This window comes from Antedon bifida, chromosome 3, assembly GCF_963402885.1.
Source record: "Antedon bifida chromosome 3, ecAntBifi1.1, whole genome shotgun sequence".
Lineage (NCBI taxonomy): Eukaryota > Metazoa > Echinodermata > Crinoidea > Comatulida > Antedonidae > Antedon > Antedon bifida.
The window spans coordinates 26,402,605-26,427,703 of record NC_136228.1 but is presented as its reverse complement, the minus strand read 5'-3'; the positions used below and the strand labels follow the sequence as shown (position 1 = coordinate 26,427,703).

General features: G+C 37.5%; 1 protein-coding gene across 5 annotated transcripts in view; it reads left to right on the top strand.

Annotated features, from left to right (window-relative positions):
- LOC144836882 (asparagine synthetase [glutamine-hydrolyzing]-like) overlaps positions 1–25,099 on the top strand; it is a 27,103-nt gene extending 2,004 nt beyond the window's left edge. For 3 of the 5 annotated variants that reach the window (XM_078691795.1, XM_078691796.1, XM_078691792.1), the window contains exons 2-9: positions 6,608–6,864; positions 7,014–7,160; positions 14,041–14,311; positions 17,890–17,982; positions 21,925–22,182; positions 22,694–22,901; positions 23,288–23,525; positions 24,388–25,099. In XM_078691795.1, coding sequence (XP_078547921.1) covers positions 6,616–6,864; positions 7,014–7,160; positions 14,041–14,311; positions 17,890–17,982; positions 21,925–22,182; positions 22,694–22,901; positions 23,288–23,525; positions 24,388–24,543 — 1,620 coding nt within the window. In that variant the 5' untranslated portion in view covers positions 6,608–6,615 and the 3' untranslated portion in view covers positions 24,544–25,099. Of the gene's footprint in view, positions 1–5,717; positions 6,865–7,013; positions 7,161–14,040; positions 14,312–17,889; positions 17,983–21,924; positions 22,183–22,693; positions 22,902–23,287; positions 23,526–24,387 lie in introns of those variants that run through there. The other 2 variants (XM_078691797.1, XM_078691793.1) reach the window with 2 other exon arrangements.

Here is a 25,099-nt window from a genome sequence, read left to right as displayed (position 1 = left end):
GAGTTTATAAAATAAAGTTAGAGTTCAAACAAATTTGTTTATTCGTACTGTTTTATTATTTTTCTATGATTTGCTGAACGGAATAGTTGAGGTGAGTTACTATTTTCAAGTGCCTAATTTAGGATTAGTAATAGTAACCCACTACTAAAAAACAGTAAAAAAGAATAATAACCAATCGTTATAATTAAAAGATTTACGGTATACTTTATGCATGCTGACTGCCGTGATCTAAACAATATAGGTACGCGGTCTTCAGGCGGAGTCCTTTGTACGAGTCGTTCGTGCACCAGCTCACTGTATGAGTACGATACACGAGTCAATATCATGTTACATCCAGGGATTTCAGGTGAAAATTCATTTGCAACTCTTGGAAATTTACAGACACGTATCGCTCGACGTACGCTCATACAGCGAAGAATGTATCGAGTTATTCACGAACGAGTTTACGAATTTTTCAATTTACGAATAACCTTTTGTACTGTGTGGGGCACTTATTTGGTGGATTATCAGAGATGAGGGTGGGGTATTGGGCATGTCGGGGATGGGGGTTCGCAGTCGGTTAAGGGGGGTTCGCTGTAAAGGGGGGTTCGCCAAAACCATAAAAACCCCCACTGGCTACATGCCTGACTAGGCCTACTTCAGTACTGTACACAATGTATTTTATTGACTTTATTAAACATATATATCAGTTAGAACGGTTAAAGTAAGTAATCATCGATTCGCCATTTCGTTTAAAAGAACGTAGGCCTATCACATTCAATCTGTAAAAAAAGAGAATAAATTACATAATAATGTAGATTGTTATTAATACGTCCGAGGTAAAGAAAACCTGTCGAAACAATGACAATCAAAGATTACAAAACAACGACACGGCGTTCCATACAGATTACCGTTATTGAACTAGGCCGCTTCGACCGTAATCCGTACTAGTATACATGTTCCCCATACTGTACCTCCATGATACATCATCATATTGTTGTGATTTTCAGTCAGCACTGTGATGGCCTAATAAGTACAGCAACTAGGCTTACCTTATTAGTCCCGCTTTACTGTAAATCACACACAGTGTAGAAAAGCAAGTCCAAGTCAATTATATATATAATCGGTATCTTCCGTCTTCTTTGCTTGGTTCCTTGCTTCGAATAGACCGGTTCGGGTGGCGTCGAGGTCCCACGTTAACATTTGCATACGCCCTGTATGCAAATCAAGCTATCGGGGCGACGCCCTCTTTCGGTCGGAGAGGTGGTCTGTTTACCCAGCGGGCACCGTTCACAACACTCCTCCCATGTTTGAAAAGCGGGCACCCCGTCCTGGATCCACCTCGGAGGTGAACCGGGTGATTTTCGTACTTGAAAAATACCCGTAGCTATGTAGACCGCTCCCAACGATCTCTTCAGGTAGTCAATGGCCGTGGGACATACCAGTAGCACTGTCCTCCGCTTCCCTGGATACCTGAAAGATATAAATGAAAATAAATGTAATACGGAACTATTTTCTATTCAAACGGAAAATTTCTGGGAAAACTGAAAACTTCTGGTTGTGGGTGAGCCAGGGGCTCAAAGGAGATCTCGACCGTTCTTCCATGTCAGATCAATGACCTGCATGGGGCTCCGGTCGAACACCTGTCCCACGGCGACGGCGGTCCCCCACAACAGATGAGGTGCTCCGACTGGATATCCGGCAGGAGGATAGTCCGGTCCGTTGGACCCCATCAGCAGTCGCCGATCTTCATTTGTGGCGATGAAACGCAGGCCCTTGCGTTGATCGGCTGTAAAACCCGTCACTCTGCTGGTCACACTGAAGTGTGTCCTGGGGAAATGCCAGAGGTAGGCGGTTGCTACGTCTTCCGTCGAAGCGTAGTCTGCCAGAAGCAGCCGCTGTTCCTTCGATACGCGACTTAGACGTAAGCTGTCCAAGACGCGGTAGTAGCACTCCTCCCCAGTGACATCGCCTTGAATTCCAGTAATTTCCAGGCACAGGATGCGGTGGTGGCGGCCGTTCAAGCAACGACCCAACACCCTCTTTAGCAGCTGATCCTGTCTTGGCCAGTCCGTAAGCGTCCCACTCTCCCGATTACTCGAACATCTCAAGATCGGGCTAAGGCCAGAAGCCTATCGAATTGGACCGTTGTTGGCGGGTAGCCAGGAGCCACTCCCAAGCCCACCGCACAGTCGTTCCTCGCCAATCCGGCAATCTCCCGCTCGGTGGGTAAGTGGTTGGATCGGCAAACAGAGCAATCCCGCCTACCACTTCCACAGGCTGAGTTCCACTTTTCACCCGCACTACGTCCCAGAGGTCCGCCCTTCGAGAAAGTTGCAGGTCCCTCTGCAGCCGATCCAGATGGAAACAGGCATCAAACACTTTCGCCGCCGAACCAAGCAAGGCCGATGTTTCCTGCACAATCGGTGGCGCCGCCACTGATTTACCATCCTTAGGTGCCGGGGCATCGCGCTTGGTCGGTCGCTCTCCATGCTCTCTTTCTGTCGCTTTCCTCTTCGTCGGCTTTTTGGTGGTCTGGTGCCCTGCCGGCTCCTCCTCCTCAGCCCGACGACCACACTCCTTCAACAGCTCTTCACCAAAAGAAGCGATGAGAGCAATCACACAACGCCAGTGTATGAGAGCCAACGGGTGGCTGATAACCGGAGCTATCGTGAGAGGCATGGACCTCTTTCCCCCAATCACCCGTATCAGCATATGGATGGCACCACGAGTTTTTCTATCCGGAGGTAGGACGTCAGTACCATCCCCCATTAGGTGCTGGGCGTTCAGGCAGCATCTCAAGTCCTCCGGTGTCTTGCCTTTACCAAGGCCCTCCGCTGCCAAGCTGGTGAGTACCCGCCACTGCACTCGTGCCCTCCGCCAAGAACTTTGTTCCAGTGCCGAAGCATGCATCTTTGTGACATGGACTCTCATGTTGCCCACTGGACCACATCCCAGATGGCAGATTAGTTTCCGCTTGGCTGGGGTGTTCGCCACCGGGCAAGCCCCTCCCGTATCCCCAGCCACTGCTTCTTCTTTCGGGGTCGATTCCTCCTGTGCACCCGGACTAGCCAGGAGCACATCTTCCTCCATTTCGGAAACCTCCGTCTCACTTCCGTCAGCGAACGGTAACTGATCCATATCTGAGGGAGAAGAGAAGGTAAACGTGACTACTTAATTGTTAACTGAGGGCTTGCAGTCCGCACATCGATATTGTGATATACCAAATAAAGAAACAGTATTCAAACAATCCAGTCAAGTGCTTTTATTTGTATCCTCACATTCATATACACAAACGTTCCAGTCAAGTGTATTCTCACATTCATATATAACAAATGTTGTGTGCAGTAGGCGGCTAACTAGCATGTATCGCTATTGTCCCCGTGTCGTTGTATACCCCGTTATTATAAAGGACTGGCCAGCTGCAGACCAATATGCAAATAAAGCAACTCGCAGACCAAGTAGGCTATTTACATAAATAACGTAAACACTACAGATATAAATCGATGTCCAAGGCCTCAGATGGTGCAATATTCACACATGCACCGTGGTACCACACCTCGCAATAGTCACATTGTATCATAAATGAGCCGGCTCAGGGCTGGCGACATAAACAATACAACGGTCCTGCATCATCATCTGTAGGTGAAGGAAAAGAAGGTAAATTAAAATCAGCCAGCCATTTAGGAAATTGTCGATCCCGACAGGGCTTCAGCTTGTCATGATTTAAAACCACCGTCTTATTTCTCAGCTGCACCTGAAATAATAAGAACTAATAACCTTAGTAATAATACCGGGCCCCTTCCAAGGGGACACAATTTCTTGCACTTTCCCCGAGGGGTAGCGTTGTCAAGAACGTAGACTTTGTCCCCACATTGGTGTGGATGTTCCAGTACTCGAAGATCATAGTCCCGTTTCATTCTCTTCTGAGTTTGCTTTAGCGTTTCCCTAGCGATGCCATGGGCATCACGGATCGGTTTTACCAAATCTGCAACGTAGGTGGTGGCTTCCTGCTCATTGGTGGACCAGCATTCTCCGAACATGAGATCAGCTGGTAAGTTAACCTCTCGGCCCAGCATCAGCATGTTTGGAGTAAAACCAGTCGAGCGGTTCACCGTGGCGCGTAGTGCACCAGCAATCTGCGGCAGATAGACATCCCAGTCTCGCTGTCTCTTCCCAACGAAGCATCGTACAGCATCCATTAGTGTGCGATTAAATCGCTCTACTTGACCATTAGCCGCCGGTCGGTAACTTGTCGTTCGGGTCTTGTGGATCTGTAAAACTTTACATAAAGATGCAAACAATTCACTTTCAAAATTCCTCCCCTGGTCTGAGTGTAACTGAAAAGGTACACCGAGAGAGAAAAAGTTCCTTACTAGGGCTCTAGCGGTTACCTCTGCAACTTGAGACGGGAGCGGGCTGATTTCAACCCATTTTGTGAATTGGTCGATCATCATCAGAATGTAGATGTTTCCCTGTTCAGTTTTTGGTAACGGGCCGAGGAAATCGATATGTACGCGTTCCATAGGAACACCGGCCTGGAATTCGGTCGACCTTTGCGAGTGGCCTTCTTGCTTCTATTACAAATATTGCAAGTCTGTACATACCTCTGTATATCCCCGCTCATACCATACCAGAAAAACTTCAGTCGAAACTTGGTCCGGGCGACCTCTTGATGATCCGCCGATGGCAAATCATGATGTAGCCTGAGAGCTACGGCGTGTAGCTCCTTGGGCAACACAAGTAGTCGTCCGGTACCCTCTGCTTGGTTGATGAACAGTATACCTGCTTCCGTGAGCTGCAGGCATTGCCTGTTCAGCCTGCAGTAGTGTTTGGTGGCAGCGCTGGAGATAAACAGCTGATTCTCGGAGGGTTCCCCATTCTGCAACCAGTCCAGAACAGGTGCCAAGTCAGGATCACTCGTTTGATGTCTCCTTAGCTCGTCCAGTGAGTAACCCCAACACTCGGCTCCCTTCGGCCGTAGCTGTACTGCAGCCACTCGTCCACCGTCGTTGTCCTGTAGAAAAGAAAACTGAATTGTGCCGTTAGTAGCAGTCCGTGATACCTCTATACTTACCTGTCCACCGGGGTCCCCTGGTAGGGTACCCTCCGGGTGGTCCACGACTACCTGGTGTACGTGGGCTATGGGCACAACGTCGTCTACTTCATCCTGGAACGCTGACCATCTTGCATTCGCTCGTTGACAGTACGAACAGCCCCCACAGGGAAGCACCTCAAGCGCAGGCCGTTCGTGGCTACTGTCATGAGTTTCTGGTCGGCAAGAAAGAGCATCGACGTTGCCATTGTGTTGTCCTCGGCAGTGTTCAATCAGTAGGTGGTACTGGCTCAGCTCCTCAATCCACCGAGCGAGTTGCCCCTGTGGTTGCTTGAAGTTGAGAAGCCAGGTGGTCAGGCTGTTGTGATCTGTCCGCACTCTAAAAGGTCTGCCTAGAAGGTAGTGCCTAAAATACCTTGTCATGAACACAATTGCTAGCAACTCTTTGCGTGTAGTGCAATAGTTCCGTTGTTCATGAGTTAGACGGGCACTTGCATATGCAATTACCTTCTCTTTACCTTCCTGTACCTGGAGCAGCTCGCCTCCTAGCGCTTGATCCGAAGCATCGACATCCAGAATAAATTCATTAGTCCCGTTCGGCAAGGCGAGTAGAGGAGGTTGAACGAGAGCAGCTTTCAGGCCGGTGACGTGAACGCTTGTTGTTCATCATCCCAGTGAAACTTCCCCTCTTTTTTAGTTATTTCATATAGAGGTGCAGCTAAACCAGCAAAGTTCTCAATGAACTCTCTATGGTAGTTAGCCAACCCCAAGAACTGCTGTACTTCTCTCAGATTGGTAGGTGTCGCCCAGTCCTGAACAACCTTTATATCCGAATCGGACACCGCCACAGTATCCTCACCAACGATTCGCCCTAAAAATTCAACCTGTTTCTGAAAGAAAACACACTTTTTAGGTTTAAGTTTAAAGTTGTTAATACGAAATCGTTGCAGAACCTGAGAGAGGTTGCTGAGATGATCTTCGAACGTTTTGCCAGCACGACAATGTCATCGAGAAATGCCAATACAATATCCCACGTCAATCCCCGGAGCACCAAACCCATGGCACGGGAGAAAGTTGCAGGACAATTGGTAAGGCCAAATGGCATTTTAACGAATTCAAACAGGCCATGCTTGGTGATAAACGCTGTCTTCTTACGGTCTTCATCTTTCATCCTAATCTGCCAGTACCCCCAAATCGCGTCCAGTTTAGAAAACCAGATATTCCCCGACAGTGTGTCAAGGCAATCACGAATCATGATTTCTAAAACGGGGAAGTGCTAATTAGAGTGCACATGCATGATTACATTAATACAAATGAAAAATTATCATTTCTGGCTCTCAAGAGATCTTCTCCAGTTTATTTAGATCTGGTTAGCTCTCTTGGTGCCAGACACTTTATACTGGTATAATAGAACTAACTGTTACCACTATTTGCTATACTGTAGGCCTACTGTTGTAATAAAAAATTATGAATAATATTTACTGTTTTTAATAGCCTTTTCACTTCACTCAACATTACACTATTTTGTAACACATACAAAATCCAATCAACAGTTCAATAATTTAATTGCAGCCAGTAAGATGTGTGGAATTTGGGCAATATTTGGAAGTGAAGAAGATTTGCAAACACATTTTGAAAAGGCATGCAAGATATCGCACCGTGGACCCGATTCATTCTGTATGCAAAATATTAATCATTTTACCAACTGCTTATTTGGGTTTCATCAACTTGCCATAATGGATGATGCACTTGGAATGCAGCCAATGAGAATAAAGGAATTCCCTCATGTCATCATGATGTACAATGGTGAAATTTACAATTATAAGAAGGTAAGATAAGTACTGTCAGCTAGAGCATCTTTACCATGGTTTAAAAACCTTGTACTTGTATTTGTAACGATAAACATGATAATTAACCATAGTTTTTTCTTTAATTAAATTCACAAGGAATTTTGGAATTTACTTATTACTTTCCTCAGCTGCGTGACCATTATGGATTCAACTTCACAAGTGACTGTGATGGTGAAGTTTTAATTCACTTGTACGGTCGTGGCGGAATTGACTTTATGACCAAGATGCTAGATGGAGTTTTTGCCGTTTGTATTCTTGACACAAAAACTAAAAAGGTAAATATGTAGGTCCGGCCTACACAGTGGCATAACATTTATGAGCGCTCACTGTCTAAGCCCATGGCACCTGAGCAGGAGAAAAATAGAAATTAAAACATGTTGAAACGGCCTTAAAACGCCTGAAACCTCCAGCATTAGAGGGCCACTTAGCATCCCAATCAGGGGCCTCAGTCCTCTGCGTTACGCCAATACCTACACGCTATGCCTATGACCACGAATAAACTGTTTTATTTGGGTACATTAACTGTAGTCCAGTATATTGGATCATTTTTCCCTGCCATTGCAGCCTGTCTTCTTGTGGTGCAAATTTGTATGATTGGTGTATTTGTAGATTTAATAGATAGATAGATAGATAGATAGATAGATAAAAACTTTATTGTAATTTATAAAACAAAATTGAAATACAAATTGAAGTTGAACAATTCAACAAATTAAGAAAATATATACAAAATTACGAATTATATAAGTTATAAATAAGGGAAACAATCAATATAAATCTAAGAATAAATCTTAGTACCCGACTGCTCAAGGATTACCATCTACCAACCATTAAAAATACCGGTGTTAATAATGAAGTTCTTTGATCTATTGCATTTTGGTAGAGGAAATTCACTGATCTTAACTTATATGGTATGTGACATGTTTGTGGAAGTAGGTTGTGAAGAATATGGCTCGGAATTTTCAGTTTTCGAAAGTATTCCTTGCACAGTCGAGTACATAGGTCCTCAAGCAAAGGTATAATTGTACGAAAACCATGGGAGTATAATTATAAAAGCCCTTCTCTGAATTTGTTCAATAGCATTGACTTGTAAGCGGGTCAAACAAGTAGCCCATACTGGCGCAGCATATTCAACTACAGGTCGGACAATACTACAATAAAAACAACTTAATTCGTGAACCGGCTTTACGCATTTGCCTTAGGAAATAAAGTCTAGAATTATCCCTCCTACACATGCAATCTACTTGGACATTCCAAGTCAGATTATCAGTGAGGGTAACACCCAGGAGTTTGGTTTGATCTACCCATTCGATGGGGGTTCCATTTATGATCAATGGGTCAAAATTTGATTTTATAACTGTTTTGCAGCTAACCCATAAGATTATCATTAGCCCATGCGCAAGCGGTGTCAACAAGTGACTCATACCATCCCTACCAATGCGCTCATAGACAGTGGTGTCGTCCATGTATTTAATTCATAGCACCCCCACCATAAGATCATAAGCAAAGAGAATGGGCCCCAGCAACGAGCCTTGGGGGATACCACAATTTACACCCTTCCATGAAGAGAAGGCGTTGCCTATCTTTACACGTTGTTGGCGATGGCAAAGTAAAGCTCTAATCCAAGATAGAAGGTAGGAATCTACTCCAAGTTTCCTAATTTCCATGATCTATCAGATCATACACTTTCCAAAAGTCTAACAGAAGTGTTGTTCTTGTTTTTTTTTCCGTTGCGGAAAAACATTCATTAAAAATTTTTATAAGGGCATCAACAGTTGACACTCTTTGCTGCATCCAAACTGATTAGGTTATATGCATTATCATGCATATAACTAATACTTACTTAGAGGCTGGAAGCGTTGCTTGTTTGCCCATTAATACTTCCCAGTGCATCTGATGTAAGGGTCGTACTTCATTGGGTGGTTTGTCCAATATTTTTTCAATGCTGATTTGAATCGGTTTATTGTATTGGCTTCAACAGCATGTCCAGGTAGAGAATTCCAATTATTTATGGCTCTGAATGAAAAAGTGGTTTGTCTGGTCCTAGTTCTGCTTTTTTTTAAAAAAAATATGTCCTCTTGTTTTTGAGTTCTCGTCCATATCAAAAAACATGTTGGCATCAAGGTTACCAAATCCTTTTATAATTTTGAAAATTTGTATGACATCTGACCTTTCTCGGTAGGCTAAAGTAAGAAGATTCAGTTCTTTCAATCTGTCTGGGTAGGATAAATGCCTTGTCTCAGGAATAAGTCGTGTGGCTCGTTCTTCATCTTTCTTATACAATGGATACCAAGCTGTATTGCAGTATTCCAATGTTGGTCTTATAATGGTTTTGTAAAGTTGGATGAAACCTTTCTTTTGTAGTGATTTGAATTATCTTTTGATCATTCCCAGCTTGATATTTGCTCTTCTTGCTACATCACTTGCATGGAGACTGAAAGTTAATTTCTTATCAAATGTGACTCCCAGGTCTTTCACTTTATCCTCCACTTTGATTGGTTTCTGTGTTGTTCCCTCATCCATTGTATATTCATGATGTTGATTATTCTTCCCATATTGCATAACTTCGCATTTATTTTTGTTGAAGGGCAGCTGCCACTTCTTTGACCAATCCATGACTGCTTGGACATCACTTTGTAAAGCATCAGCATCTTCTGGGTTGTCTACAATTCTAAATAATTTAGTGTCATCAGCAAAGAGTTTGAGGTCGGAAAGAACAACATCTGGAAGATCGTTAATAAATATGATAAACGATCTTCCAGATGGGATTTCGCTTGTGAAATTTACACTTTGTGATAGTTCACCATTTAGTGTAACTTTCTGTGATCGTCCAGTCAAGTATTTCTCTATCCATCGATACAGGTTACCTTCAATGCCATATGATTTGAGCTTGCTAAGTAACCGTTGATGCGGTACACTGTCGAAAGCCTTTCGATAATCTAAATACAAACAATCAATAAAGTGACCATCATCAATATCCTCTGTCCATTTCTCCAAGACTTCCAGCAATTGCGTTGTACAGGACCTGCCACTACGGAAACCATGCTGCTCATCGCTTAACAAGTTATTTTGATTTAGATGATTTGTAAGTGCCTTCCGTATAATTTTTTCCATAATCTTGCATACCACCGACATCAAGCTTACAGGCCTATAGTTGTTTGGGTCATCCTTCCTTCCTTTTTTGAAGATTGGTACCACTGTAGCTTTTTTCCAGCTTGTTGGAACATCACCCTCATTCATCAGCTTGGTAACGATCATCTGCAATGTTTGTGCAATCTCTTCATGGGTTTCCTTCAAAATACGAGAGTGCAGTCCATCCGGTCCCAGTGATTTTTTAATGTTTAAATTGATGAGAAGGCTATCGATATCGTGTACTGTAAAGTCGATATTAGTTATTTTAGATTCGGTTTTCTTTTCCAAGTGAGGTACTGTTGATAAATCTTCTATGGTGTAGACACTTCCAAAAAATGTGTTGAGAGTTTCAGCTTTATCCTGGTCAGATGTAGCCAATTTTCCTTCTGGTGTCTTTATATCTGGAATGCCCAATTTTGTTCTTGTTTTCGCTCCAAAAACTTTTGTTATTATCCTTAACTTCTTCTGCCAGTCTATTTTCAAAATCAGATTTAGTCTTTCTAATAAGTGTGGTAGCTTCATTTCTTGCTTCACAGTACTGGTCCCAATAATACGATTCTTTTGATGGATCACTTTTCTTTATTTTTAAGTATTTATTTCAGCATTTGCGTTTCCTCTTTACAGCTTCCAGTGCGGCTTTATTCATCCACTGTGGTTTATTACTTGTGTATTTCCTTCGCATGGGTATACAGTCATCTATACATTTTTGCATTATATTTTCAAAGATGTCCCACGCTTCTGGTCCGGATAAATTTGGTAATAGATTAATCCATTCAATGTCTTGTAATTGGTTTCTTACCATGTCATAGTCTCCATTGTAGTAGCTTTTCGCAAGTATATCTTCATTACAAACTTTAAGTCCAACCGGCGTATTGAATTTAATAGTCACATGGTCACTCTTGCCAGTAGGGGATCCAATGGTTACATCACTAATCAAGTCTTCTTGGTTGGTAAAAATAAGATCCAGCGTACTTGGTGTTTGTCCGGTTCTAAATCTAGTTGGTTCTTGTATATGTTGGTATAAAAACAGATCGTTACATCGTTACATTCCAAGAATTTGCAAATGTTGTTAGCATCATTTCCGTATACTACGTTCTGTTGCCAATCAATGTCTCGGTAGTTAAAATCTCCTACAATTACTAATTGTGGATAGTTTAAAGTGTTGACCTTCTCTAGCATAGCACATAGCTGTTTGTTGTTTTCCTCTGTCTTTTATTTGTATCCAAACAGACTCCTCAAATAATTAATTTTCAAGGGTTAAACCAAATTTGGTACTCATAAATTTCAGGTCATATTTCATCATTCAGCATTATAGCACATGCGTACGTGTGCTTAAAATGTTCAAAATTGATTTTCGATGAAATTAGAGTACGTTTAAGGTAAGGCAATTATAATTATAATAATTATTATAATAATTATAATTTTTACACGCGCACTGCGGGTTAAACATTATTACACACTCTTTTTGCCCGATTTCTGTTTGACAACCTTTCTTTAATAACTTCATCATATTTTATTCACCTTTCAACTCAAAATTGCGTTCTACGAGCACGTCAAAAAGACAGGCTACGCACATGTAAGTTAACAAAATGGTGAAAATATGCTAAATTTTAAAATCATCATCAAATCATTTAAAATTATTATGAATTTAAGAGAAAAAAGGTTAATTAAGTCATCATTAATTACAGACCATCAGACCACCGAAAGAGAGTCATGGAAACGATTAGCGTACGCAATGTCTACCCAAGACGAATAGCGTAACGGATGATGATGATAATTACATACTAAATTTTTAAAAATTAATTTCGACAATCAAACAAACTATGACATTTTCTTGGGCCGAAATAACAAAATTAATATTAACTTTATATTAACTTTCTTCTTTAAAATGTTCATATATTAAAGATAAAAATGTGTTTATAATAACAATTCATTGCGGTATTTAATAATCTATCTGCACCAAAGTGGTTACTGCATGGATAGTAAATACTTCAACTTTTAGTCAGTTGTGTATGGCTCGGTGGTCTGTGCTCGTGTCTATAGCATTCAAGGTACCGAGTCTCACTGTGGGAAACAAAACGAAATAAGATTTTTTTTTTTTATTATCCATATTGTTTGTTCAATTTTATTTCTTAGTGTATAGATTATACACATGATTTATAATGAAATCTATATAAAAAGTAACTTATGTCTTTATTATTATGTAACAAATGTGGTTTATGGCATTATACGCAGAGGGATCTTTGATCGGATTGTGATACCGGCTATTGTATTTGCGTTAGCAAGATCCTATCTTCATATATCTATATATAAATTTACGTAAGGGCAAAACTAGGTAAATCGCGCGTTATTTCTAGAATGTTTACTCGATGGTATGTAAAGTTGGTTCGTACTTTCGGTACTGATTTTAACCACCTGATGTAACCCTGTTTACTAATTAAATTGAGTTAGATAATTAGTTATTGACAATTAAAACGAATTTAGGTTCAACGATTTTCCCCAAATAGGGGTGTTTTCCGATCGTGGTATACACTGTCTAATGGATATATATCTTGAAAAATACCCGCTTACAATAATACGAGGATGCTTCGCATTTTCCTATCTCCTCGTACGATAATTGTTGTTAATAGCTGAAAACCGATTAAACAGCTCGAGTACAGCATCATAATGTTGAAGACAGACCGATTTTCTCTACGATTTTGCTAGATTTAATATACGTTTATACAAATGTATTGATTTGTGATGAATGGAACATTCCAAATTATTTGGTTAAACCATAGAGGTGTAGGCTTACCTCCATGGTTTAACACAAGTAGGTAAATTTATGGGCCCTTGGAGAATAAACATAAATAGTATTGCAATGCTGTACAATACTGTAAATAGGTATTAAAACCACTTTTGATCGCCATTTGAATCGTAAATTTCTTACTGTGAGTGTTGGTACTGTTAAATATAATATAAACAAATATACAAATAAACTTTATTACTGTGAGTGTGGGTAGGCCCTACTGTTAGATTATAAACACATAAACACACTGACAGTTGCTTCTCAACGTTTGTATTAATTAATAATTAAAAAATATATAAACGTCGTAGTGGTGTTACATGTACTTTACTATTTCAATCGACTATGACAGTGAGAGTATTAAATCGCAAATGTTTTACTGTATTTAGTGGTATATTATTTATAGGCCTATAAAACATTAAAAAAATATTTCGTTACTGAGTGGATAAGAATATATTTAAAAATTGTTCCTCTTCGTACCTATCCTCTTCCCCATCCCTCAACCCTAATGTTACATACAAAACACAAATTGGGTTTGTTTAAATGAGTCCAAATAACAACATTGGACTCATTTTGTGACAAGTTTCTCTCTCGTAAGTAATTCCCAGGGCGCTAATTTTGTTTGACTACATAAATCATTGTGTCTATGTATTCGTTTCTGTAAACGACAATGTATTATAGTCCTGCAGTACGTACATTTGAAATCTCCAGTTTTTTCTCACTGGAATTATCTGTGGACACGACCTAGTTATAAATAATTAAAGATTCTGACAAAATCAATCAATCAATATATCTTTTAAAAATCAATTATTTTTATTTTAATCAATGCATATAGCCTATAATTCGTCATAGTGACGAATTAAATCTAGTTAAGATTAATTTTATATTTAATTTGGGCCCAAATTTGTTCTCCAATTAAACTTTCAAAAACTTTCATTGTTGTAGAAGTAAGTGAAATAGGGCAAATATCATTCTCGATACTTCTATGTGGACTAGCTTTCGGGATAGGCACTACATTTGCGCATTTCCAAATATCAGGTATAACCCCTTCCCTGAGACTAGAATTAAAGACAGCACATAGAGGACCTGCAATTATGCTACTGTTATCTTTCAGAATCCATGGGGGAATCATGTCTGGTTCAGGTGCTTTATTGCATTTAATCTGATTGAGTTTGGTCCATAGTACAGGGTTTAGGTAAATCATAACAAAGCTAATTCTTCCTTCTTGACTGTTTTACTAGGTGTATATTGGACGGGATACAATTGGCGTTCGACCATTGTTTCGTCTTTACAAGGAAAAACAAAGAGTGCTTGCCATATGTTCAGAAGCAAAGGGACTATTAGGAATTGAGAAAGTAGAGGAGGCTAATGGTATATCCCAGTTATTACCCGGTCATTACGAAGAATACAATTTGGGAAATGACGGAAAAGCTGTATTTATTTGCCAAAATCAGTTTCATTCAATAACTGTTGTACCAAAATGGGCTTTGGAAACATCATGTCAAATACCAAGTAAGGTCATTTTCTAAAGGATAATGACTCCTAGTTAATCCAGAAAAAAACAGATCATAAGGTAGTGGGATGATTCGGCCCAGTAGTCAAGCAGCATTTGTATTTTACTTCATATATTTAGCCAAGTTTGATTTTTCACTTTTAAGTGATCAAGGACATCACAACGAACAACTTCCAACTTGTTGTCCAAATTCTAAACGCGTTTTTCATTCGCTGGGGGCGCTTTTTAAAAATGGCCGCTTATGCTATCATGTACTTATATCTCGGCAACCACTAATCGTAGAGACTTGGTTTTAATCTTAAAATGTTCGTAAGGTACATATTTCCATTTACTCTAATGGAACATTCTGACCGAAAATGACTGGAAATGCCATTTCTGACCATTTGACCTTTGACCGTCTATCATCATATCTCGGTAACTAATGGTCACACAGACTTGAAATTTGTTTCAAATTGTTCGCAGTATGCCTTTTTATATTTACTGTAATTAAATGTTTTGTTTTAAAGCAAACAGAAATGCCATATCTGACCTCTTGCCCTAATGCATGTAATATCCACAACTGAGAGACTATAGATTTGTCTAGTATTGTTTATAACTTGTACCGGTACTTGTGGTTTTGTTGATGATATCCCTTGTTCCAAAATCAATATTTCAAATCACCAATGGAACTGTTATTATAAATAAATACATACCATAACTATTGATGATAGTCAGATTACCCTCTCCAGTCAATAAAGTTCATCGATATCGTCTACTAGCTCTACATTCGAGTCCTTTGTATTCTCACATCCATCACCACACTCACATGCATCAGTACAGAGCAAGTTGTTTTTCTTACAACTACAGCGATTTGTTGAGCATAAACCATTGCAGGTACATTGACGAATTTCTAGAAGAGCTTCTGGTGCTGGTGGATTGTTGCAAAATACCGGCTTCAAGTGACCATCTTGTAGTTGCCAGGAGTAGTCAGTTGCTGGTGGAATAGATGGAGTTGGCTTGCATAATGAATTCCATACAATAGACATGTAGTATGCTCTTTCCACGTGTGGTCTAAGAGTTCCCATGGTTGGAGGTAATTGTTGTCCTTCCTTGCCTTTCTGTGCAAATAACATCCATCTCAAGTCTGTGACATAATCTGCCTTGATCTTAGAAATACTGTATTAATATGCAAACATAACTTTCCATTTGCCTGAAAATCCAATTGGGTATTTCAGAGGTCAGTCCATATACAGCAAATGCATCTAGTATCACATTTCATAAGTGCTTTGAAATGGGCGGACACTCCTTTTCCAGCAAATGTACCTGTGTTATCTGTACCTTTAAATGCGTACCATCCAATCAGTGCTGCTGATATTTGTTTTTCAAGTCGGTAATAGCATTTCCATATAGGTATTTTTTCCCCTCTTTTCCTACAAAATGTGGTCATTGGAGGAAGTAGAGGATAGCTTCCTGTTAAAAGGATAAAGACATCAGTATCTACAGAAAATATGTCAACATTGGCACTTGGGTCTTTGTTCATACAATCAAAGGCATTCAATAAGACCAGTTGGTCCCCTTCTTCCAATGTGTGTTGTTCGTGTGTCATCTCTGGCATCATGATAATTTCTGAGAGATTGCAATTTGCCATCATGGACGTGTGATGTGTTACTAGGACCTTCTTTGTGTTGTTCTTGAAGTGATTAAGTATCTTCTCTGACAGGTATTTTGTAAGTTCAGCTTTGGTCTCTATGTGCGATAAAAATGTCTTAATGTTCTTAATCTCAGTGTAATCATTGACATGGTAGTGTATGGTAATTGTTTTCTGTGTTCTCTTATCTCGTGTAGATTCTTTTAAAGATCCTGATAGATATTGATCAAATAAAAGACGAACTTCATCATATGGTGTGCTCATACCAACAATCAGGTTAACAAATTCAGATGCAAAGTCAGAAGCATTGAACTTATCAGACACCTTCTTTACCATATTGACGACACACATTCCATCAATAATTAGGATTGATGCTGCTTTTGTATCATCTTTCTGTCACTGAGTTCCACGGGGATCTCACCAGGCTAGCATGGAACTAGTTTATAACTATTTAACTAAGGCCTCTCTGTACAACATTTATATCAGCATAGGTACATTATTATACAAGTAAATGTATATGTACTAATAATAAGTATGATTTCCCAGCAAACACTTTTTAAATCGGTTTAAAAAACACTTTAAACGCATGAAATCTAATCTGCTTGAACTTTCAGCCAATCACAGGCTAGGATTATGTATGGAGATAATGAGTGGCTTTTATTTATTTTAAAACTTTAATTTCCAAGCTTAAGTGAATGTTTTAAAGCATCAATAATTGAAAAATCAATCATGTGTTACAAATATGGATGTTCTGAGCAATCTGTCGAAAAATGTTATCTATAACCAACATGTTGTGGATATCACACAGGTTATGGTCAAAGGTCAGATATGGTTTTTCCGGCCATCTTGAAACAAACCTTTGCATTAAAGCAAATAGAAACATGTATTTTCTGAACAATTTGGGATAATTAATATCAACTCTTTTTGACCAATAGTTATTGAGATATGATAAGATCAGATCAAAGGTCAAATGGTCAGAAATAGTATTTCCGGTCATTTTAGGGCAAAATGTTCCATTATAGTGAATAGAATTAGATAGAGAGATATAAGTACTTGATAGCATAGGCGGCCATTTTGAAAAAGCGCCCCCAGCGAATGAAAAACGCGTTTAGAATTTGGACAACAAGTTGGAAGTTGTTTCTTGTGATGTCCTTGATCACTTAAAAGTGAAAAATCAAACTTGGCTAAATATATGAAGTAAAGTTAATATAGTGACAAATGCTGCCTGACCAATTTGGCACATTTAAGCAACTGTGCAATGCAGATGCAAAAAAAAATCAATTATTTAATTGCGTTTAATGTTTGGTTTTGTTTTCTTTTACAAAAAACAAGGCCATATACATGGCTGCAGTCGCATGCTCAAGGTAGTGTTTACCGTCCGACATAGTGAGTTGTAGAGTCATGTTGCACGCGACTAAAAATTACATTTTTTAGAATCAACATTGGAAATATCAACAAAATATGTTAGGAATACAACTGGACTGTATAGTAGCAGCGACTTTTTACAACCTATCCATGTTTATACGACCTGGATAGGTTGTAAGACGTCGTTATATACAAGTACAGTAAATCCAGTTGACTAGATTTAATTGTTTTCTAAACTTAATACTACCTGGATGAATGATAATACCCATACCTGTATCAACAAAATATGTTATTAAATATTAGTTCAAACACTTGATATCAAAATTTTAAAAATACCACAAAAATCATTGGTTTGGTCTAAAAAAGTGGGACGTTTTGGCCTAAAAGTGGCTAAATCGTCTCTGGGAGGGCCGAATCGTTCTGGAATTTGATCATAAAGTGTGTGATAGTACAAAAGCATATATTACTATGCTGTATTATAAATTAATGCAAAAAATACCATTGAATTCTATAATAAATATTATTTATTTGCGAGAAGCAAGTTTTCACATTATATATACTTCGAGATTTTACTCTTAATTTCAGATGCAGATCATGCAGCTAATATTCAATTCTTGTTTACCGAGGCTGTTACAAAAAGATTTATGGCAAACAGAAGAGTAGGTTGCTTCTTATCAGGTAACATATGAAAAGTCTGAATCTTACTAAACTATTAATTGTGGAACAGATACTTTTTTGTTCACATTTGTGAAATTTGGTGGTATATGAGGAGTGTAATATTTGGATGTGGTGGTTCTAAAACAACAACAATTTTCTTGATTTAATGGATGTTCAAATAATTGTTAATAATTATTTTTTTATTATCTCTTTTGACTAGATTGCATTTTCAATAATGTTAGTACTGCTTTTTAAAATTGTCCAGTTACAATGTTTGAAAGTTATAACATATAAAAAATAAAAGCATACATAATTTGAAAGATATACAGAAAATTTTGATAAAAAACATACATATACAAAGTTAAATGAAAAGTAAAAAATAGAGAGGTTTCGCAATCTTACGAATACGAAAACGGATACGTCACGCACACGTATTCGTAAGCCAGTAAAAATCTGTTTTGCATGGCAACGAAATATTGAGAGCGTCGTAAGAGTAAAATATGACTGCGGTAAATTTGAGCGAAGCACAGGTACGTGTTGCTTGGCTGCCTAGGCCTAGCGTAACATCAAAGCGAGTGAGGACTTTAAAAACTGCTATTTATCAAAATTGACCTGGCATTTTAGTAAATTACTTTAGTAAATTACTTTCAATAAATCTATAATTATATTATAATCATGAATCATTGATTCAAATGCAAAATGTGCAAAATATATCAAAAACTATACTCATTTTGTAGTTACGAATATGACTGGTGATATTCGTCAACACGAATACGCTTTACAAATATGAAATGGGGATAAGCTTAAAAGTTTCACAAATGTGTGACGTATCCGTTTTCGTTATCGTATTCGTAAGGTTGCGAAACCTCCCTAATAAAAAAGAAGGATCTCTTTAGCTAGCCATGACTTTATATATATATTATTTATATTTTTTTCAGTTATATTTTTTGTAGTTCCATTCTTTTTTTCTCTGTATTTAAAGGTTCTTTACCGTTTAGTATCCCTATTTTCCACTTTCTCTGGGAAAAAATTAGAAACAAGTGTTTCTCAACTGATTTGTGTCATATGGGGTCTATATATCCACCAAAAATAAGTTCCAACTCATCTGGCATGGGAAGCCGCCATTTTGGATTTTTAAAATGGCCACCATAAAATACAGGTTTCCACTTTTATATCTCCTCTTCTACATCATGTATGGTAGTGAAGTGGTGTTTTGAGGGTCAAGGAATCAAAATACAGCATTTCAAAGTTCACCTAATGGCCACCATTTTGTTTTTCAAAATGGCTGCCATAACATTTACAGATTTTACCTCATACCTCGAGCTTCTACATCATGTATGGAAGTAATTTTGGTGGCAAAGTGTATGTTTTGAGGGTCAAGGAATCTAAATACAGCTTTTTGAAGTTCATGTAATGGCTGCCATTTTTATTTAAAAAATTGCCACCATAAGGTACAGGTTTTTGCTAATTTAATCAGCTACTATTAGCTGATTATGATTTTGATTAGCCTATGTTTTTTAAGGTTACAGAAAAAAACAAAATTCAGCTTCTGAAATAAGTTGGAAAGTGATCACGAGAATACGTCAATATGGTGATAGTGAACCACAATGGTTATGACCCCAGGGGGTACTGAAACAAGATATCAGCGATGTACTGTAACTATATCATTCGCATGAAGAACCTAAAAAATAAAATATTCTAAAGAAGTTCGTTAGACGTAGACATTTAAATATATTTTCCAAATCCTTAAGAGAAGCATGGCCAACTTTCAGTTAAGCATGTTCCAATCAAATACCTTATGGATCAAGCAAGTAAAGCATTAACATATCTTATGCGACTTTTTTCAAATATAGTTCAAATGTTAATAACCATACAATAGGTCATTATTGGACATAATGTGTCATTGGACTCTATAGAAACATGTATGTTCTGAATAATTTGACACTAAAAATAATTTCATATGTACAATATTTTCAAAGTTATGCGATTTTATGTAGTGCAAAGTTCAAAGGTCAATAATGTTAGAATCGGCCATTTTTTGCAAAAACATGCCATTAGACTTAAATATAAATATGTAGTTTTTGAACAGTTTGAGCCATATTGTGTGTCTCTCAGATTAGTGGTTGCTGAGATATGATAAATCAAGGTCAAAGGTCAATAATGTTAGAAATAGCACTTCCATTCATTTTTGGACAAACTTTTTCATTAAAGTGAATATAAAAACATATATTCTAATGATTTTAACACCATAATTAAGTATCTGTGACTAGCGGTTTCCAAGATACATAGTACGTTATTAAAAATGGCCGCCATTTTTAATTATGCAAATTAGGCTACTTTCCGTTGTCGAAAAATGTCCTAACGTTGATAAATGTGTTCAGTAAGGTCTAAAGAACACATTTCATCAAAAAAACCTTTTCTTGCAATTTGTGTGAGTTAAAAGTCTAAATCCCATGGACTAAATGGATGGTTACCTAATACACTGGGGACCAACACTTGTCACCCAACTGGTCTGGATTTATGCATAAGTATCATGCGATAAGTGGAGAAATCGACGATAGTTGTTGCCGATCATACCTAATTATCCAAATGAATGTCAACAGTTTTATACTACAGTACACTCTGAAAATGTATATCTAGCTGTTCATCTACTAGTCATAATAATCAGACTCGGAAAAGTTCATCTTTGCAGGAGCTTTCTGGGTTGGACATAATGGTGGGTTCAGATTTTCTGTGCTGCATATTCAAAAGCTCTTAGCAGATGAAGCTGTTTATCATATAATGACACAAGCTGAGGATGTACCATTTTGTCTCCAGATATAAGACACAATAATTGATCATGTCCAATATGCCTAAACAAAAAATTTCCACATACATACGATACAAGATTTTTCAGAAAAATGGATATCACACAACGTGTTACAATGATGTAGAATCAGTTTGTCAGACATGATGACAATAGAGAAAACCCATGTATCTTATTTGTCTTCAGCTCAAGCATTGCTAGTGTAGATAGCCTCCCACTGATGCTGCAATTATGAAAGCATACCTGTATACAATCGTGCTTAACAAGTTATACCATCTAATGATATACAGGCACAGCTTAGATGTTTTCAATACCTTTTTGACTTTCCCAGCTCTTGAGAATCCTCCAAGTCTGACAACAAATCTGCATTACTTTAACCCCCAGTGGTTGACCGAAGGTTATTATGACAGATGATCTTAAAATGTCCATGTCTAACTTACTTCTTTAGAATATCTTGCTTGTTTGAGGCAGGTTTGATGTCACGCAGGCGGGGGCAAACACAATTATTGGAAGGGCATTTTCTTACGTTGCGTCGGTTGCGTTGCGTCGGTTCTGTTGCGTCGCTAGTGGAAACTACACTTCAGCAAAAATTTGTATTTTATGGCAGCTTTTCCCAGGCCAGATGAGCTGGAATTTTTTTTGGATATTTATACCCCATATAACACAAATCAGTTGAGAAACAATTTTTTAAATTAATTAATAATTAATTAATTTTAATTTTTTCCCAGATTGGCCCTTTTTAGACTTATAATAGGGATACTATTACTAGTGAACATTTGTTAAAATTTGTTGTTTAATTATTGTTTTACAACTTTAACTACAGGTAAATAAATATGAAAATGAATTAATGCATTTAAAAGTTGTAATTAGTAGATGTTCCCTCCATCTTTCATTTAGTGTAATCGAATTAAGTGTCAAAATATTATTTGTTGGTTTATATATATCACTGTATCAGCAGATAACAGAGCTTATTTAAATAATATTTGAAGCCTATTTAAATTCAGTGTAGAGAAATTTTAATTTGTATGTGCTTACACTACAGTAATATATGTGATATACAATGATTTACTAGAATAGGCATTTGACAGAAAGTTGAATGTGTGTACATTTCAATGATAATGTATCGAACCCTAACAATATTATGTATCTTATTTTAGGAGGATTGGATTCAAGTCTAGTTTCAGCATTAGCATCCAAATTTGCTCAAGAGAATGGAGTTGATTATCCGTTTCAGACTTTTTCAGTCGGAATGAGTACAGAGAGCACTGATCTTTCTGCTGCACGGAAAGTAGCTGCACACATTGGAAGTGAGCACCACGAGATTGTTTTTACTCCAGAACAAGGCTTTGAAGTTATTGAAGACGTTATATATGCTCTTGAATCATATGATGTTGCTACTATACAATCTGCAATTGGTAGGTGATCTGAAAATAAACTGTAGTCAGATAATCAGAGGTTTTCTTTATTGCAAAATCCAGTTTCAGAACAATACTAAAAAGAATACTAAAAATCCAATGGAACAGACCAAACCAAAAAAAGTTAAAAATGATGTTGTTAATGTTGGCATTGAATGTAAAATTATTACCCTTACCATATTTATTTAAGTAAATGCCCCTACATCATGTTAATCAATGAATTCTACTACTGATACAAATGAGAATGTGTTGTAATATGTCAATATTATGTATTATGCGAGAAGATATAAATAAATGCCCTGTGGCTTTTATTCGAGGAGGGTGTTTATTCCAAATGATGTTCTATGGGTGCCGTTTTTTCAAATAAATACGATATGCATTTGTTGCAGTAAATGGTAATTTATCCACAAGGTCAAACAAGGTCAATAACAAATTGTTTTTCTTCTGAAGCTAAAATAGTTCCTTTCAACAATCTCCATTATTTTTTGTTTTTTTACAACGTCACATTTAGGCATGTACCTTGTTTCAAAGTATATCAAAGAAAAAACAGATACTGTAGTGGTTTATTCAGGAGAAGGTGCTGATGAACTCTGCCAAGGTTATGGCTATTTTCATTTTGCTCCAAATTCTAAAGAAGCAGAAATGGAGAGCCACCGACTACTCAACACAATGTACTTGTTCAGTGGCCTAAGAGCTGATAGAATTACAGCTGCACATGGGTTAGAAAAACATTTTTATGATTACTAATTGGCAATAAGTTTATAATCTTAGGGGATCAAGGGGAGGGAGTGCTAGGTGGGTGGAAAGACTGTACACACAGGAAAAGCCTAACCTACTTTTTAATCATATCAACTTCTTGCATAAATTTACCAGATTTATGCACCCATAAACTGATTGAAACAACCTAAATTACTCTAGAATGCTTGGCAGCACCTCAGCCCCAAGCCTGGTTTGTCCGCTTCTCTTGTAAGGCAACCCCCCAATCATCTTAAATCTGCCCCTGAATCTAATATCAATTGCCAATGATATAGAATGCTCATATTTATGAAGTATATCACCCGTCTAAATGACGACAGCTCTACTGGTTATATTTTATTTTTTTTAGGCTTGAAATCCGAGTACCATTTTTAGATCATCACTTAGTGTCCTACATTTTGTCGATACCTCCAAATCTTCGTACACCCAAAGGTGGAATAGAAAAGGAGCTCTTGCGCAAGGCATTTGATGGAACCAATCTTTTACCAGAGCAAGTTTTATGGAGAAAGAAAGAAGAATTTAGTGACGGAGTGTCATCTCTTGAAAAGACATGGAAAGCAATTTTGCAAGAACACATAGAAAATTTGGTAACTATTTTATTCACTAAATATATTTGTAAAGACAAGCATATTTTGGTATCCATGAGGAGGGATTCTGGAAAAAGACTCTTGAATCTAATCATAATACAAAAGGGCTGTGGCTAATGAACCTTTTTGATACCAGAAAAAATACTCTTCTAAACAACATGGAGGAAATAAATATTCAGTAGCCTATTAACTCAACCACATGTTTTCTTTTACTTCTCTAATTGAGGAAAATGTCTATCCTGTTCACATATACACAGTGACAAGATGCTCTATATATATAAACAAAGTCTTTTTACAAGTCCTCGGGAGTGGAGTTGTAATTTTCAGTGGAAAAATCCTGACATGACAGGACTTGAACCCAGGATCCTTGGAATGGTAGTCAAGCTCATGTATAAATTATTCATGAGCACTGTCCTGTGACTTTCTGTCCCTAGTAATAATAATACAATAGTAGTATACTATTATAGGACAAATTTTATTTCATTTGTATTCTTAGACTGTTTTTATTTTTGTTTTCGTCTTTTTAGCCAGTGGTTTTTCTATTTTATATTACACGAATGCTCAGGGTAAGCTGAACGCAACCTGGGATTTTATGTACATTTTTTAAATTTAACAAAAAATGATTTTATAATATTGATGGCAGCTCATCATCAAGCCCCAGTTCCACTATGGAGTGAATTATGGTTCAGATCACTTACCTGTAAACACACAATGATGTTATTCATTCAGATTCAAGTGTTGAAAATGCAATGGTTTAACAAACATTGATCAATATTGGGAAAATTAGAAAACAAATAAAATTCAGTAAGCGGTGTATATTGATTTATAATAATATACATGTAAAAATTATCTATTTTTGTAGGTAACTGATAAAGATATGAAGGATGCCCCTGAAGTGTACACATTTAATACGCCACAATCAAAGGAAGCTTTCTATTACAGAAAGATATTTGAGCGACTATTTCCAAACCGTTCCTCTTTAATTCCGTACACATGGCTACGAAAGTGGATGAACTAATGTACAATCAAAGGTTTAAAAAGCTATGTTCACACATGCAAGTTAACAGCATTATCCACCAGGCCAATATACTGGAGCCACTGTGACCGAAACACTGATATTTAATACTGATTTTAATACTAATTAATTAATTAATACTAATACTTGGTGGTTATATGAAGGTTAAATTTCAACACTTTTATTTATTTTGAATAATACAATATGTAAATGGCAATTATTATACAATTTAAATTTGTAATGATCCCATGTATGCAATGATTCCCTAATTTTGAATATTTTACACATAACATAAACACATTGCCACAATGCAATAGTGTTGAAGATAATTTATTGTATGGAAGCAAATATCTATGCAATTTTTGAAATGAACTTGAACTTCTATTGGTTTATTATGCATACAAAGCAAATGTCAAACAGCTTAATAAATGGAAAACTCCTCAATTATTTCATTGAATACATGAAATCAATGTAATGTACTATAATGTAGTCAAAAAGAAATATTTTATGATATCTGTATTTTATAATTGTAATATTGGGTTATTATATGAATAAATTT